General features: G+C 41.6%; 1 protein-coding gene across 1 annotated transcript in view; it reads right to left on the bottom strand.

The window, feature by feature from the left end:
• Positions 1 to 18,675, bottom strand: part of Nubpl (nucleotide binding protein like) — a 230,493-nt gene that overhangs the window by 156,290 nt on the left and 55,528 nt on the right. The window contains exon 4 of the mRNA XM_004661857.2: positions 5,606 to 5,696. Within this exon, the coding sequence (XP_004661914.2) occupies positions 5,606 to 5,696 (91 nt within the window). The remainder of the gene's footprint in view (positions 1 to 5,605; positions 5,697 to 18,675) is intronic.

Below are 18,675 nucleotides of genomic sequence, written 5' to 3'. Positions count from 1 at the left end.
AATGCTAACATTCAGGATTTTGAATTCTGTCACTTTGCATGAGATGAAAAGGGATAATATGACTTTCGGCTACAATCTGTAACATCTAGTCATTTAGGGACATTTCCATGATGAGAATTAAAGAAAATTAACAGCTTGACTAAAGTCTCCCAATGAGACATCACTATTCTATTTTCTCCTAATTTAGTAACAATTATCTTTTTTGTTTATTTGTTTGTTTGTTTTTCAAGGTAGGGTCTCACTCTAGCTCAGACTGACCTGGAATTCACTCTGTACTCTCAGGGTGGCCTTGAACTCATGGCGATCCTCCTACCTCTGCCTCCCAAGTGCTGGGATTAAAGGCATGTGCCACCATGCCCAGCAACAATTATCTTTTTAAAGAACAGATTGTTGGGTCAATATCACAGATACCACTGAAGAAATCCTGCATTCTTATTCACAGCACAAGATAACTAACACAGCAAATCTATCCCATCTTGATGAACAAACTCCCATCTACTTTATTCCCCTGCCCCTGTGTGCATACCATGCACTAAGAGAGAGGCATAGTCCAGAGGAAAGTGGAAAAGATGCTTCAGATGGCTAATTATTTTTCAAGTAAACACAATTTCTTTTCTTCAGTTAGCCTGGTCAAATCTAGACCATCAAAACTACTTCCCATGCCTCTCAGTACAGTGTCATTGTTTATGCCCTCTTGTCTTTCCCAGGTTTCCAGTTCCTGGATGCATATTCCCTACATTGTATACCTTCAAAACTCATTGTACATCCTACTTTCACCAGACTCCGTTCCTGACATATTTTGCCTTCTGTTTAAAAAAAAAAAAATACAGGGCTGGAAGATGGCTGTGGAGATGGCTCAGCAGTTAAAGATGCATGCTTGAAAAACCTATCACCCTAGGTTAAATTCCCCAATCACCCACTTAAACTCAGACAGGCATTCATTTGCAGTGGCCAGCATGCACATGCACACACACAACTTTTAAAAATATTTATTTGCAAGCAGAGACAGCAAAAAACATAACAGTCTCCACAGCCTCCAGCCACTTCAAACAGACTCCAGATACATGTACCTCTTTGTGCACCTGGCTCTACATGGGTACTAGGGAATTAAACCCAGGATGTTAGCTCAGCAGTTAAGGAACTGGTCTGCAAAGCCAATCCCTCCAGCCCAAATTAATTAATTTTCAAAAGCATAAAAAAGGATTCTAAAATGTAGCCAGTAAGTTACTAAAGTAGCTATGGATTAACAATCATGGGGCCTATTGTTATAATCAGAAAGCACATAAACAGAAATAGAGTATTATTAGTCAATTCACAAGTTAATCCTATCTCTGCCTAACTACTAAATTTCCTCAAAAGGAAAGATATTAAAACTTAGTTGTAATGTTAAGACTTGAAAAACATCAAAGATTAGGAAATAAGATGAGAAGATTTTTTTTCTTTTGGTTGTAACTTGGAAACTAAACAGGCAAAGAAAAATGTGAAATGCAAAAACAACCTTAAAAGATCACAGTACAAATCTATTTACTACTAATAATCTATAGTCTTAAGAATGGCCCTATGGTCTAATGCATGAATCATCATTCTACTAGTAATCATAGTCTTGCGGCTGGTCCTCGGGTCTAATGCACAAATCTATTGTTCTACTAGCAATCTATAGTCTTAAGGATGGCTTTCAAGGTCTAATGCACAAACTGATGGGAAAACATCAATTTTGTTCTTGAGGTAGGTGCTAATTATAAGCACAAAGATACATGGCCTATTTGAAATACAAACAGATATATCTGGTCAGCTCTATTTGCTGACAACCTATGAAAGAAAAACCAAGCTAGCAGCAGCTACTATAACATGAGGAGTTCTATATCTAAATACATTCTTGCATTGGCTCCATCTGCTGCAGGACCCAGCTAACACAGTATGCAGCAAGCAGTGAAAAAAATCTAAGAATGTTTGGGAGTGGTGGCGCACCTTGGAAGACAGGGGTAGGAGGATCTCTGTGAGTTCGAGGCCACCCTGAGACTACAGAGTGAATTCTAGGTCAGCCTGGGCTAGAGAGAGACCCTACCTTGAAAAATAAAAAATAACAAACAAAAAAAATCTCTAAGAGTGAGATGGTCTCCAGCTCAAGACTGTCAGAGGAAAAAGGTAAACAGACTTCATCACACCAGGCAGGAATTTAGAACAAGTGTATTTTATACAAGTAGAGACATGGATGGACTTCAGTCGTGATATGAGATTCCTCAGGGGTAAGAATACCTAATGTCTGAGCAAAGTTCCTTTTTAAGATCCTTTTAACTCCTGATTCTGTTAAGAGGTCACCATGTCACAACATTCAGGTATAATAGGATAAAAAGAGAATCTAGACAAGCAAGCAAGAAAATAAAGGATTCTAGATACACTCCACAGTCTCCAAATATAATCAAGGATCTCTGGAATCAGATTTTTAAAAGTCTAGGGTCCAAAAGACCAATAGAATGAACAGGAGAAGCCAATGACAATGAGAAGCTCTGTGAGCTCATGCACTGCACCAGAAGTAACCAAACATATTAACAACTTCCAAAGTCCCCACAGGGGTAATGAGTTAACTCTCATCCTTCTTGCTCTTAAATGACCTTTCCTCATGGCTTTTACCTGAAAAGAGTGCTACTACAAAAGGTCATGTACTCAAATTGATTTTCCACAAATTCCCAAAAGCCCACATATGTTTATCCCTAAACTTGATAAAAGTGTAATGCCTTAAAGCAGAAAACTATAACCTGAGTACAAAATTACTACCCTACAAGAAGTATGGATCCTCCTTAAAAAAAAAAAAAAGGCTCATGTTTAGCCATTAATAATCACTGTGTCTGCCTCAATAGATTTACCTGACATTTCCACTTAGTAACCTCTTTCTACAGGCCTTAAAATTTTCCTACTTTATTGCATCAGCACATTAAAAGACACTCCTCAGTAAAACTAAGTAGAAATAAATGTACAAGTATCATAGAAGTGATTCATCCTCACAAAACTGTGAAAGAAAGCAGAGATTTCTACACACATAGTAAAAACTCTCAACATAGTCATAAATCAGTATATTACATTGGTGAAATGTGGCAACATGTCCTTAAGTTCAGCTACCACTTAATGTTCATTTGCCATTTCAAGTAAAAACTTTCTAGTCAATCATTTCTAGGACTATTATTTGCATATTCTATAATGAAATTTGAGTACTCCGTTACTTGGAAAATTAAAACAAAGAAAACTAGCTGACATCTGTTCTTTTAAAATACAAGGTTATATTCAGCAATAAATGCAAATTTTACCACCTACCTATTTGCAGTCAATACAATGTCAACCCATTAATATTTTTATATAACATCTTTTCTATAAACTGACTAGACCTCCCACTACCAAATTTTGCATAACAAAAAAAATGAACATTGTCATTTTAAACTCAGAGAAACATCCTCAGCCTAATAAACCAAAAATTATTATAAACAAATTTTTTCATCAATTACTGAATTTTCTCTTCTAAAATCAAATATAAATTTTCTCTTGGTGGTCAAGACAAAAATGCCCTACTTATACAAGGTGTGGCTTTTCTATAATTTCCTCAACAAGAAAAAAAAGAAGGCATGAGTGCAGAGGAGGCTGAGGCAAAAGGATTACATGAGTTCAAGGTCAACCTGAGTTACAGAGCAAGTTCCAGGCCAGCCTGAGCTAGAGTGAGACCCTGCTCAACAACAACAAAAAGAAGAGAATGTGAGCAAATGCATAATCTGCAAACCCTATCGCTGGATTTTCAAATGAAGCAACTGGTGAACACTACATTAAACAATGCACTTTAAGTAATGAAGAGAAAGAGGCAGTGCTGAAGTTTCCTGGGGACTAGGGTTGACCTGCTCAGTCCAGAAACAGAAATGCCTATAAAGCTGGGATTCAGTTCACTGCTCTGTCTCCATAAAACCTGAACTGCTAAAAACATGCCTCTCATACTTTTTCTTTATTGTTAATTAGATAATTTTTGTTGCATTGAGCTCTCTGTCACAGAGAGTTTAACAGGGAATGGTAACATGATAAAATGTAGAAATGTCAAAATGATGCCAATTAGTAGAATGGTAGAATTTTTTAAAGTCAAAATAATAATTTATAAGTTGGCTTCTTAAGAATTCACTCTTTTAAGTGAATGCCTAAATCATTTTAGTTTGTTTCTGTCAACACAAAAGAAATGTCTGAATATTTTTCTTTTTTCAAGCCTTCCAAGGTTTCCAGTGTCTCATCTTTACCAGAAAACCTACTTTGCTAACATCAAATTTTATATTATAGCTTTAGCTAAGTAAAAAGAAAGAAAAGTGAAAGTTCACTTCAAGTAATTACGTCGGCGTAGACCAAACAGACTACTTGAGGAAAGACTGGAGCAGCCTGATGCCTAGGGCTCCATTTTGCATCATATTACTTTAATAAAGAAACAAACTCTTGGTTGGGGAGATGGCTCAGCAACTAAAGGAACTTACCTGCAAAGCCTACTAATGAGGGTCCAATTACCTATGTAAATCCAGATGCAAAGTAGTACACATATCTGTGATCCCAATGCGCCTAGATCCAATATTAGCAGGATAAGAGGAATGGGAGGGAGGGCAGCTAGCCTAACACTTGTTCATTAGAAGGCTGGTGGTTCATTTGCAGCAACAAGAACCCCTGTCTAAAAGGGCATGGAGTACAAACACCTTGAAGTTGTCCTCTGACCTCCACATATGTGCCATGGCATGCATGGCTAAACACACACACACCGACGACATATACCTCAAAGTTGCCTTCTGACTGCCACACATGCACTGTGGTATATAGGCCCATACACACACACACACACACACACACACACACACAGAGACCAAAAAAAAAAAAAAAAAAAAAAACAAATTTTAATCAGCCAGGTGGGGTAGCATATGCCTTTAATTCCAGCACTAGGGAGGCAGAGGTAGGAGGATCACCATGAGTTCAAGGACAAATTGAGACTACAGAGTGAATTCCAGGTCAGCCTGGGCTAGAGTGATATCCCCTACCTTGAAAAAAATTTTAATCAAAAAACAAAAGAAATAGACAATCATTTAAAGTATAAAACTTCATCTCTCCTTTGTTTTAGAACTGCAATGCCTATTTTCTTTTCTTTTATTTATGTATTTATTTGGTTTTTCAAGGTAGGGTCTCACTCTAGCCCAGGCTGACCTGGAATTCACTATGGAGTCTCAGGGTGGCCTCAAACTCATGGCAATCCTCCCACCTCTGCCTCCCGAGTGCTGGGATTAAAGGCATGTGCCACCACGCCCGGCTGCAATGCCTATTTTAAGAAGAGCCAAACAAATGGCACTTATCTCAAGAAAATAAATTTTAGGTTTCCTCAAAAAAAAAAAATTCATCTCTTTTTGTATAAGATTGATATGAGGGCCTGGTCATATATGGATATGTTATTCTCAGTGACAGAGATGTGAGTTATCTCCAGGTAGTCTGGGGCCATCACTGATTTCTGAAACACTCTACTAAACACAGTACACAGGGTACAATGTCTGACACTCAGTGGATACTAGAGAAGAAGGCAACAATTATCATAAAATGTATCTTTACTTACTTTGTGATAATTCAGGACTTCCTTTCAAATTCATCATCTTTGGAATTGAAGGACCATAAACATCTACATCTAACAAACCAACGGCCTTTGACTGTAAGAAAACAAAGTTTGTTATAAAATTATTCACAATCTTCAGAGCAAAGTAAGTCCACATAGCCTATTAAAAAGAATATTTATAAAATATTCAAAAGTCATAACAAAGAAACAGGGAGAGAGAGAGGGAGAATGGGTGTGCCAGGGCCTCAAGCCACTGCAAATAATCTCTAAATGCATTTGCCCCCTTGTGCATTTGGCTAAAATGGGTCCTGGAGAATCAAACCTAGGTCCTTTGGCTTTGCAGGCAACTAAGCCATCCCTCAAGCCCTATTTATATTTTATATACCATGAGTAAAATCATATCAACAGAAACACCAGTCAATATTAATTAAAGGCTGTCATACCTAGAATTGACATAGCTACTGGGCCAATACAACTACTATTTCCATAAAAGTAAGCTTAATTTGATTTTCAAGTATAGAATTCAATTGTGCTCAAAAACACCAAATACACTTTATTTGTTCACAATTTACTTCATTATTTTAAGTATGTTCTATTTTAAATGTCTAAATGATCCTTCAGTTTAAATTTCCAGACAGTTCTACACTATAGGAAAATGCATGAGCAAGGCAGAAGAACAGAAATGTGCACAGCTGGCTGTTCTATCAATCTTTTATACTTTACTTTTCCCAAAATAATTATACTTAGTTAAGAAATCTCCAATTAGGATTTTTTTATCTTTAATTTCAACCATACTCAGAGGAAATTATTACCACAAAAGCCTTATAAATACACAGCAGATGAAAGAAAATTACTATTAACATAAGCAACTACAAACTTACTATTGTAAAGTGTCATCATGACCATAAACTTAGCTAAATATATTGCTATATAACAACATAGTGCTTTTCCAACTCTTCTGTAGCTCCCAAAACTTAGCCAATAACGTAAGACAGATGAAACCCCAAGATACCATTTAGATTTCTGGATTCATTTCTTTATAATTTATAGCACCCTGTAAAAGCTATAAACGGTGGCAGAATTATTCAGAGTGATTATACTGTTTCATTACTACTGCATGAGGGCTGCAATTTGAGAGACTGCAAGTCCTACTTTTTGGTGTGCTGGATTTCAAAGGCATGAACAACAACTGTGACAGAGCTTTGTTCTTCCAACAGAATTTATGCTGAAGATTACAAAGCTGTATGACATGTTCCTTTTATCCCTCTTGTCTACTAATGGAAGCCATCAAAACAACATCTTAGGGCACTCCCACCAATTACTGCTAAACAAATATTCCTTTCAGACTTACCTGAAGCTTAACCTTTCCATAGAAGTACCCAGCTAAGATTCCCATGATTCCCTGCACATTATATTCATTGTAATCTTAGACTGGTAATTGGTGTTTATTCAATTTAAAGTTGACTCAGGCCTCCTCTTTCTTCTCCGTCTTTAAGTCAAGGTGTCATTCAGAAGAGTTTCAGTCTCTTGCTAGAGAAAAGCATGTTTCCTAATTCTGTTAGCCAGAATTAAAACAAGGGTCTGACTGTCAGAGCTAATGATTGAACAAATGATGAGAACAATTTCCTACTGCTTATCAAAGGGCTGTCTAATTCTTCAAGTTAGTCAGGAAAGACAAAGGAAAAGGACTGAGTGAAGAAAACAAGTTCACCTGGTTGGTTGGAGCACAACCAGGAAAAACAAAAAAGCCTCAAATGACAAGTAATTGCTTAAAACCTAGAAGCTAAAAAGGTAAAACTGAAAATAATAACAACCAAGATTTCAAATTAAAAACTTATAAAGCAGAAACAAACCTAAGAGATTATCTTTGTCTTTAGTCCACTTGTCCTAGAAACTAATAATAAAACTGAGCCAGGTGTGGTGGCACTCGGCTTTAATCTCTTTTAATCCCTGCACCAGGCAAGCCAAAGTAGGAGTTTGAGGCTAGCCTGGGCTACAGAGTAAGTTCATATCAGCCTGGGGTCAAGAGTGAAACCCTGCTTCAAAACAAACAAAAAAACCCTGAAATCCAGAGATGAGCCACAGCTGGCCACGATCCACTCTACATAAAACCTGAACACTGATGATCGCCAGCCAGCGGGGAGGCACTATCTCACTGTATAGCCCAGGCTGATCTAAAATTCACTTTGTAACTCCAGACTAGCCGCAAACTCAAGGCCTCTAATCTCAGCCTCTGAGTGCTGGGATTATGCCTGGCTTCCTGATCTTTTATCATTTCCTACCCTCCTTTCACGCCAGATACTCCTTGCTGAAGTTTCTTAAACCTATTATGCATGCTGTGTGCCTTAGGACCTTCCCAGGAGCTTGTCCTTTGGTCTAGAATTTTGTACCCACCCTCCTCACCCCTCCACTCCACCCCCAAGCCCCTGATCCCTTTCTTTATGTGTTTAAACATAAATAAGTATGTAATCTTATTACATATTCTCTGGGCTTCACTATATACTCCAAAGCCACAATTCCCTCACTACTACACTAGACTTTTCCCATTCTCTTTCCCTACTTTGTTTTTCTTCTTACTATCTATATCATCTGTCAACATAGTTTTTATTATCTCTCTCACTAGAATGTAAATTCCATGAAAGTGAGGATTTGGTATATTTTGTTCACTACTGTTCATACAGAACACAGAACAATGAGAAGTCATGGAGATTCCCTGCTAAATCCAAGAAATACTGATTCATTAAGTGTAGGCTCAGGTTACAAAAAATGCCTGTGAAGGTATAAGACAACTAGAATGTGAAAGCAGAAAAACAGTAATACAGAAAGATAGAAATAAAAAATCTGCTGAAAAAGACTTCCTGAACAAAACTCCAGTAGCTCACGATCTTAAACAGTCACTCAACCAATGGGATCACATAAAGCTGAAGAGTTTCTTTACAGACAAGCATACAATAAGCAAAGCCAATAGATTACCCACAGAATGGGAGAAAATATTTGCAGGTTATGCAACTGATAGAGGCCTAATCTCTAGAATCTACTAAGAACTCAAAAATCTAAACAGTAAGAAGTCAAACACCCCACTCACAAAATGGGGCACAGAGTTGAATAGGCAATTCACAGAGGAAGAAACACAAATGGCAAACACACACTTAAGAAAATGTTCATCATCCCTAATCATCAGAGAAATGCAAATTAAAACAACTATGAAATTCCACCTTACTCCAATAAGGATAGCAAACATCAAAAAAGCAAACAAAAATAAATGCTGGCGAGGATGCGGAGAAGTAGGAACACTCATCCACTGTTGGTGGGAATGTAAGATGGTACAACCACTTTGGAAAGCAATATAGAGACTCCTGAAAAAGCTGACTATAGAGATACCAACAGACCCAGTTATCCCTTACTGGGCATCTACCCTAAACCCTTCAAACCACAGGCCAGAGAGATTTGCTCAACCATCTTTGTAGCGGCTCAATTCGTAATAGCTAAGAGCTGGAATCAATCCAGATGTCCATCACTAGACGAATGGATAACCAAGATGTGGTATATCTACACAATGGAATTCTACACAGCAGTAAGAAAAAATTACACAAAGAAATTTGAGGAAAAATGGGTGAACCTAGAACAGATCATTTTCAGTGAACTTACCCAATCACAGAAAAAAAAAAAAAAAATCACCACATAGTCTCACTCATCTACAGCACCTAACTTGAATCTACCCAAGATACCTTACATACCCAGCAAGCATCTCATGGACTAGACACTAGGATGGACAGGGAGGGAGAGGAGGGCATTGAAGGGTTGGGAAACACTAATCTAGACGGAAACGGCAATGATACCATAAAATCCTACTTCCTAAAAGGCAGACCAAATGGTTGAACCTTTACCAGGCCCTTACAGGAAACACCTAAACCACAAGATACTGGAGAGGGTGGGATCAAGTCTAACCTAAACCTTCTACATCTTCCCTCCCTCCCTCTCCCCCCCCCCAACTCTTGTATATTAGTTATATTTTTCGGCATTTTCTTAGTGGGCACTGACCTGTAATTCCCAGTACCAGCATGTGGCTATCATCCACAATAAGCTTTTGATCAGAGAAACCTACAGGGTTTCCTAAAAGAATCACAGATTTCTGTCAGAGTACTTGATGACCCACCAAAGGTTAGTGGTAAGACCCTACTGCTGAAGACACCTTATGCAGTTGACACGTAAAATGGAATGGCATGGCTGGAAGCTGCAAGAGAATTAGTCCCCAGACAGTCAGCGTGTCTAGTGCCAGAAGGTGCTACATGGGTGACTGGGGGAAATGACCAATATCTGTCCAAGCAACTCATGGTCTAACCTACTTAGCAACAAATAACAGGTTGTGATGCCCACACAAGTGCAATAGTGGCACAAAGCCATGGTGGGGAACCAACTGCTCTTGATTTGGCTAACTGATCCTCTCAGTGGTACAGGACCCATAGCTGGAGCTGGGAAACAAGTCAGAACCATATCCAAACATAAGCCCTCTCTCCAATATCAAGCTACCATCAATCATGGGCTACAAGAGGGCCTACACCCATTAAACTCTCTATAAAAAAAAAAAAAAGTAAGAGTTATTTCATTTGTCCTGGAGCTAACTTACTCTCCGTTGGAGAATCTGCTTCTCTTTTTCAGACAGATGCAGATCCTAAGGAGAGAGCCACCCATCATACCTCAAAAGGGCCCCAACTGAAATTAAGGAAAATTGGCGAAACAAGCAAGGGTGCTGTTTTCCTGATGAACTAGATACCAGCACAAGGGGAAGGAGATTAACACAGAGAAAAATCAACTCCTACCAAATCAGAGAGCCAGAGCCTCAGAGGCCCCCAACACCTCATCACTGAAGCAGACCAAAAATGAACCCAACATGGCTCAGGGAAATTTTGTGGAAGAAGGGGGCAGAAAGAATGTCAGAACCACATGTTGGGTCATGATATGCAGAGACATTTATCTTACCCATAACTGTGGCATAACTCCACAATGCATGACCCACATACCTCAACAAGAAGGAGCCAAGGGGAGGGGGTAGGTCATGGATGAGCCTAATAATGGCACCAAATTGCCTGTATTTGCTGAATAGAAAACTAATAATATATATACATATATACATATACATATATATATATATGAATGAATCTGCTGTAAGAGCTAGGCCTTGGGACCAACATGACCATGGTCTCATGGTAATAATCCACAGTCATAAAAAGTCACTGTGGGGGCTGGAGGGATGGCTTAACAGTTAAGGACCCAGGTGCGATTCCCCAAGACCCCCCATGTTAGCCAGTTGCACAAGGGGGTCACGCATCTGGAGTTCGTTTGCAGTGGCTAGAGGCCCTGGAACACCCATATATTCTCTCTCTCTCTCTCTCTCTCTCTCTCTCTCTATATATATATATATATATATATATATATATATATATATATATATCCCCCTCTTTCTCTGTCAAATAAATAAATAAAATTAAAATATGTTTTTTGGAAAAAAAAAGTCACTGTGAGGAGGTTCTTTTTAAATTAGGCACGTTTGTCTGTGACAGGGTTTCAAAACACAGCGCAGGCTGGCCTAGTCCTGTGTTTCCCAAACTGGCTTAGAATTCACAATCCTCTTGCAGCAGCGTCTTGAGTGCTGGAATGACAGGTGTGCCACCATGTCTGGCTTTAAATAAATTTTGTTTGAGGTAGAGAACATTCTGCCTTGTATGTCGTCAATTAGCATTGCACAAAAAGTGATTCGTTGCTGATATAAAGTTCAGCTTTGAATGGGCATCCTATTCTTTGGTTTGCCAAATCTGCACCATTACTCTAGCACCTCTTCTTAAAGGAGCAGTCAGAAGGACTCAGTTAAAATTTAAGTCAGGTTTTAGTCAACACCCTTCAAGTACCATTCCCCCCACATCTCACGTAAAAGTCAATGTCCTCACCAACATTCACCAGACTTCCACATAATCCAGCCAGCTCCCCAACCACATCTTGCCTCCTAACCCCAGGAATATTTATCATCACTCTACTTCTTCCAGAAACTTCAGCAGACCTCTTCCTATTCCTAAACATAGTCTTACCTGCTAAACTGCATGCTGGCCTGTCCTTTACTGCATTTTCCCTTAGACAGTCACATAGCCTACTCTCACCTCCTTCGCATCTCTGCTAATAAAAGCCTTCTATTCAAAAATGCTTACCCAAGCTACACACCCACATTCACCTTCATATATTTGCCCTCCCTCCCCCTTATCCCAGAATACCTTCTGTGATAGTTAAGGTGTTGTCAACTTGATCTGTTTAGTAATCCACAGGTTGCTTCTAGGAAGGCTTAACTAAAGGAAGAAGTCTTTCCCCCAGGGTGAGCCCTCACCCCAGAGTGGGCAGCCCACTCAGAGGGGGACTTAATATAAGGAAGCTCTGGGTAAAAAGAGTTCCTTCCTTCCTTCCTCCCTTCCACGTGGCTGCTGGAGCTGCTCGCTACCTTCCAGCATGGATTGAAGACCAGTGCGGACTGAAGACCAGCATCAACTGAAGACCCACGTGGATCGAAACCCAGTGGCTCCTCAGGAAGCCTCCAGGCTTTCCGGCACCATCTGCAGTGCCGGGTCAGGACTGCTGAGGCATGTGGACACAAGGACTGAGCAGCTACCAGGTTCGGTGATTCTCGGGCCTGCAACTGCTATTGTAATTCATTCTAGAAGTTCTGTTCCTCTAGAGAACCCTGACTAATACACCTTCTGACATACTATTTAATTGTGCTCTATAAAGGCAGAGAGGTGCTAGAAAAATTATGTGTATATACTGGATAGATGAATTGAATGAATGATTCAATGAATGAGTAAACAAATCTCTATTTGTTCCTCAACAAAATATTAGGATTATTTACTCTGTGATTCTTTAATCCGCTCTTAAACTTTTTACAGTGATTTCATGTAACTCCCTCTTCTAATGCGTCTACAATAATGTACTCAAGGTGTAATGTTAGGCCCAGTTCTCAGCACCCCCAGTGACCACCAAGGAGAACCAAACGCATATGCAAGGGCAAGGAGCTTTGTTTTCGGGCTTAAGCTCAGTCTCTTGACTTCACCAACGCAGTGGGTCCCTACAAGATTGCCGAGCAGCGGGGGGGGGGGGGGGGGGGGGGGCAGGCTTTTTTAGGGATTTGAACAAAGAAGTAGGGAATGGGTACATGATTGGTTGATTTCTTAGGACATGGTGGCAAGGTTGGTGGGTGGGAGCTAGGTAACTAAGCAACAAGCAGTAAAGAACATTCCTATGTACTTTGAATGGCAAGACAGAGAGGGAGGAGGGACAAGTCTTTGGCCAGTCTCAGGTGTCCTGGGCAGGGGGCAGGGCCACTGCCCCTTTGTTTCTCTGTTTAAGCTGAAACTTGTAACTTAGGCCTAACCAGGGCAGCACTCTACTGAAGCCTGTCATGGCATCATTTAGTTTCTGGGTCCTTCAGTAAGACTCAAAATCAGGCTATATATATATATATATACATATACAAGCTTTAAAATATCCTAGAGCTCAACAGTTTAAGTCACTTGTTTGCAAAGCTTGGCAGCCTGGGTTCGATCACCAGTACCCATGTAAAGCCAGATGCACAAAGTAGCACATGTGTCTGCAGTTTGTTTGCAGTGCCAAGAGTGGCCCATTCTCTCCCTTTTCCCTCCTTCTTCCTTTCTCTCTCCAGATAAATAATAATATTTTTTAAAGTTCTGCCAGACATGGTGGCACACCATTAATCCAGGCACATTGGAGGCAGAGGTAGGAGGAATGCCATGAGTTTGAGGCCACCCTCAGGTGAGCATGGGCTAGAGCACAACCATGAGGGCTGGAGAGATGGCTTAGCAGTTAAGGCACTTGCCAGCAAAGCCAAAGGATCCAGGTTCAATTCCCCAGGACCCATGTAAACCAGATGCACAAGGTGACACATGTATCTAGAGGCCCTGGCATGCCCATTCTCGCTCTTAAAAAAAAATATTAATTCATTTTTAAAAATGAAATGGAGTAACAAAAAACAAAATAAATGTTTTTGCAGTCTCTTCTTACCCCTATTCTCCATCAAAAGATCTTATGTAGGGCTAGAAAGATGACTTAGCAGTCAAGGCACTTGCCTGCAAAGCCTGAGGACCTATGTGTTGGGCCCTGAAAGGCCTAGGCGTGAGGCCTAGTGGAACTTCCTGAGCCTAGCTAAAGTTTGGCGACCTGTCTCTGGCCAGCTAGGACTCAGCAGGATGCCTAAGGGCTTCTGGCCTGCTACTTCCTCGTCGTAATTGTAATTACCATTTCAATAGTTAAAGTTTACTATTGGCCCTTACCTCTTCTCCCACCATAAATTCCCCACCTTCGTCCCCAACATGATATAAGCAACTGCTCAGAGTAATAAAGCGAGTTGTTCCTGCATTGCAAAGACTCCCGACTCAGTGTGGTTTTTCTCCGGTGGCCAGGAGAGGTTTCTGAGTCGTCCGACACTCATCATCCCCTCAACCCCTAGGGAGGAACCAGCAGGCCTGGTCCTTCCCTCGGCACTACCTGTGCGGGAAGGAGCCCCGGATCTGGCGCCTAACGTGCGGCTCTGGGACCCCGACAGACTAGTGCACCCCGTGAGAGGCAGTCGTTGAGGAGGTAATCAGTGTTTGCGGGTGAGCGTACCCTCATAAGTTATGAGGTAGTCTTCCTATTTACTGCACTAAACTTTGCTTCTACAACCTGTACTTACTTGTCGACATCTCTTCATTCTCTTTCTCTTTCCTTTCCCTTTCATTTCGCAGACAAGCTGCATCTGCGGCTTTTGTACAACATGTTTACCTATCTTTTGGATCCTTGCGGTTGTGTTATACTCGTGTGTATGTGGGTTGCTATTGCCCTAGTTTTATGGATATCTCTCTCTCAACTTTATAATATGGGACAGTCTTCCTCTAAGTCCAATCCTGCCTTAGAATCTCTCAGGGCACTCCTAAAGAGTAGAGGGTTTAATTTGACTGATAATCAGGCTCGACAGACCTGGGATTGCCTTTTCAAGCTGGAGACATGGCTGCCGGAAGGAAATCTCTTTGACTGGGACACGTGGGATAGGGTAGAGGCCCTTGTTTGTCGGGCACATGTGGAGAAGGGTCAAATACTCCCCTCAGGGGTCCTCCCTACAATCTCGGCCCTCAAGGACTGCTTCCCTCCAAGACTAACCAAACATAAACAAAAGACAGAAGGAAAAGATAATATACAGCCTGATCCGGTTACTCCTCCTGGAGATACAGCTATAAAAACCCCGAAAGAGGATACATCTTTATGTTCCTCACTCGATCCCTTTGAGAGTGCTTCCTGGCCTTCTGAGGGACCTCCTCCATCAACTAACCCTTTCTGGACCCCCTCGGCCCCTCCTTCATATTCAGCTGCTCAGACCCCCTCGGCTCCTCCTTCATATTCGGCTGCCAAGCCGCCAGAAAATAAAGCTACCTTTTTATTTCCTGTCAATCTAAATTCTGGGGGCAATAGCCCTGCTGCTTGGTACCCGTGGGAAGCTCAAGACCTTAAGGAGCTTAAAAAGGCAGTCTCAGAGGATAGACCCAACTCTCCTTGGGCTGAGACCCTATTACAAGGACTTGCCCATCAACCTTGTACAACCCAAGATTGGAAAAATCTAGTCAGGGCTGTCTTGTCGGATCCCCTATACCTTAAGTGGTGTGCCTATTTTAAAGATGAGTGCCATGCACAGGCAGAACGAAACCAAAATCAACAGCCCCCTGTGCCAATAACTTTTGGAATGCTCTCTGGTACCTCTGATCAATATGCTACAGGCACTCAACAGGCGGCTATACCTGACCCGTATAGGGACCAGGTCAGGGCACTGGTCTTGGCAGCATGGAAAAAGCTTGATGAGGGACCCTCTGAAACCCCCCTTATGAGTATTACTCAAAAACCATCTGAGGACTTGGCCACATTTATTGACAGGGTGGAAAAAAGTCTCCAAAGAAAATTTCCCCCAGGGGCATTACGAGATCAATTTACTAAAATGTTGGTCTGGGAAGGGATGAGGGCTGATCACCACCTCGCCTGTGCAGGTCTCAAGGACAACTCCATGAGTAGATGGATTGTAGCCACCAAGGACGTTGGCACTATCTCCCATCAGGCTAGGGCCATGGCTGCTGCCCTTCAGGAAAATAAACAGGGAGATTTAACTGATAAGACCTGCGCATTACAATTAAGTCCTAAAAACTCAACATGTTTCGGGTGTGGGGACATGGGTCACTTTAAAAAGGAGTGCCCCCTTGGGCTGGAGAGATGGCTTAGCGGTTAAGCGCTTGCCTGTGAAGCCTAAGGACCCCGGTTCAAGGCTCGGTTCCCCAGGTCCCACGTTAGCCAGATGCACAAGGGGGCGCACGCATCTGGAGTTCGTTTGCAGAGGCTGGAAGCCCCGGCGCGCCCATTCTCTCTCTCTCTCCCTCTATCTGTCTTTCTGTGTCTGTCGCTCTCAAATAAATAAATAATAAAAAATAAATAAAAAATAAAAGCATGTGCCACCACACCCAGCTCTTTAAAAAGGAGTGCCCCAACAAAACAAAGCCTCCCCTGCCCTCTAGGGGGATGACTAACGCCCCCCGCACCCGCTGCCCGAAATGCAGTAAGGGGTTTCATTGGTCTAGGGACTGCAAATCGAAATTTGACATACAGGGAAAGCCTTTAAACTTCTTCCGGGGCTCCCCCCAGCCCCGTTAAATAAGAGGAAAGAATCTATCAAAGCCCATTGGACCGTCCCCCTGGTTCCTGGCCTTAGACCCAAAATTATTTTAAATATTGGCAATAAAAAATTCAAACTTCTCATCAACACTGGGGCAGACTGAACAGTCCTGAGAAAGGAGGAAGTGCCCCCCTCCTGGCAGCTTGTGCCTGGCCCTCCCCTACTGGGAGTTGGCGGGCAATCCACCTCCTGGGAGACTGCCACGTGGCTCCCTTGGACTGACCCAGGTGGAGACAAGGGAAAAGTCCGCCCTCTCATGGTGACTGGGCTCACTGCTAACTTACTAGGGCAAGACATCCTTGGAGATGCCAAGGCTTTCATCACTACTGACCATAAGGCCTTTTATAATGATTTGTTAAATAAAAAAAAAATATCAACAATGGTTTAAGGAAGGGAGGGAATGTCATCCTAATTACTCCAATGAATACCCCCAATTCTAAGGGCCACTGCCCAGCCCCCCCCATTTAAAATCCAGTGGAGACTGGGAGACCCTATATGGGTTGAGCAGTGGCCTCTCCCTTCTTCTAAGTTACACCAACTCCACATACTTATTGATCAACAGTTGGAGGCCGGACATATCCGTCCCTCCACTAGTCCCTGGAACTCTCCTGTCTTTGTCATAAAAAAGCCTAATGGGTCCTGGAGATTTTTACATGATTTAAGAAAGATCAATGAACGCATGATCCCCTTCAGAACGCCCCAGAGGGGACTCCCATGGATCCCAGCTATTCCCAATATATACCATATTACTATCATTGACATTAAAGATTGCTTCTTCTCTATCCCTCTCCATCCAGGAGACATGGAAAAATTTGCATTCTCTGTACCCACTATTAACTTTTGTGGCCCAGATAGGAGATTTGAATGGACTGTCTTACCTCAGGGCATGGCTAATAGCCCACCCATTTGTCAATATTACCTGTCATCCATTTTCTCTTCTCTTTTCAATCTCCCCAATTCCCTGTTTTATATCTACATGGATGATATTATTCTTGGGTGCCTAGATTCCTCCACACTCCAGGACCTTACCCATCAATGTCTAACTATCCTTCATACTCACAGCTTTAAAGTAGCTCCTGAAAAAGTTCAAACTGTGCCTCCCTTTAAGATCTTGGGCTCGACCCTTACCCTAGATACAGTTTCACCTGTTAAACCACAACTTTATATTCAGGATTCTTACACCTTGCCTCAACTCCAGAAGCTCTTGGGAGAAATTAACTGGATGAGGCCTTGGATACCCATAACTACTGAAGAGCTGTCCCCTTTGTTTGACCTCCTAAAGGATCTTAACTTCTCCTCTCAGGTAATTTTGTCTCCTTGTCATAAACAAATTTTTTTATAAGGCACGACAGGCTATAAATACTGCGACCTTAAAGAGGTTCAATCCTAATTTGCCCATCTCCCTCTACATTTTCTCTGTGGAAACATTATATACTGCACTGTTGGCCCAGGAAGGTGAGCCCATCCAATGGATCCACCCCTCAATCGGTGGGATCCCCAGAGTTTATTCTAAAACCAACCAGGATGCTGATTGCATTATCAAGGGCAGAGACACCTCTGTCCGGTTGTTTGGCACAGAACCTCACCTTATTGTCACTCCCTTTAAGATAACTGATTTCACCTGGCTTCAGAGAAATAATAACAGAGTTGCTACGGCTCTCGAGGGGTTTCTAGGTAAAATTGATTGCCATTATGGCCCCCACAAATGGATTAGTTCTTTCTCCAGGTTAGAATGGAAGCCCCCAGGCTTTTTCTGTCTCAACCTAACCCTGACTTTCTTACCGTGTTTACCGATGGAGGGCACCTGGGGGCTTCCCTAGTCATTTACCCTCCTTTAAAACAGAGAAAAGAGCCTATCCCCATAAAGTCACTCTCCCATGAGGTTGAGGGGTCAGCACAATTCAAAGAACTATTTGCTGTCATTCTAGCTTTAAACACTATTCAAGAGCCATTTAACTTATTTTCTGACAGCCTTTATGTTGTTAATTTATTACCCAACCTGGTTGAGGCCCATATTAGATTGGACTCCAACCCTATATCTCCTTTGATGATTCAAGCTCATTCCCTACTCAAACAAAGAATCAATCCCATTTTTCTTCAACATCTCAGGGGTCATCAAAACTTACCGGGATTTCGCTCTCAAGGAAACAATTTGGCTGATAAAATGGCTTCTATGCCTCAATGTAATACTATTACAGAAGCTACACGCTTCCACTTATTGACCCATGTCAACTGGAGAGGTCTCAAGCACAGGTTTCCACAGGTACCAGTCAAGAACTTAAAAAAATTGTCCAGACTTGTAAGTCCTGTCAGCCTTTCCTCCAAGTAC

Source organism: Jaculus jaculus, chromosome 7 (assembly GCF_020740685.1).
Source record: "Jaculus jaculus isolate mJacJac1 chromosome 7, mJacJac1.mat.Y.cur, whole genome shotgun sequence".
Lineage (NCBI taxonomy): Eukaryota > Metazoa > Chordata > Mammalia > Rodentia > Dipodidae > Jaculus > Jaculus jaculus.
The sequence above is the reverse complement of the archived record's forward strand: the minus strand, read 5'-3'. Positions and strand labels throughout refer to the sequence as shown.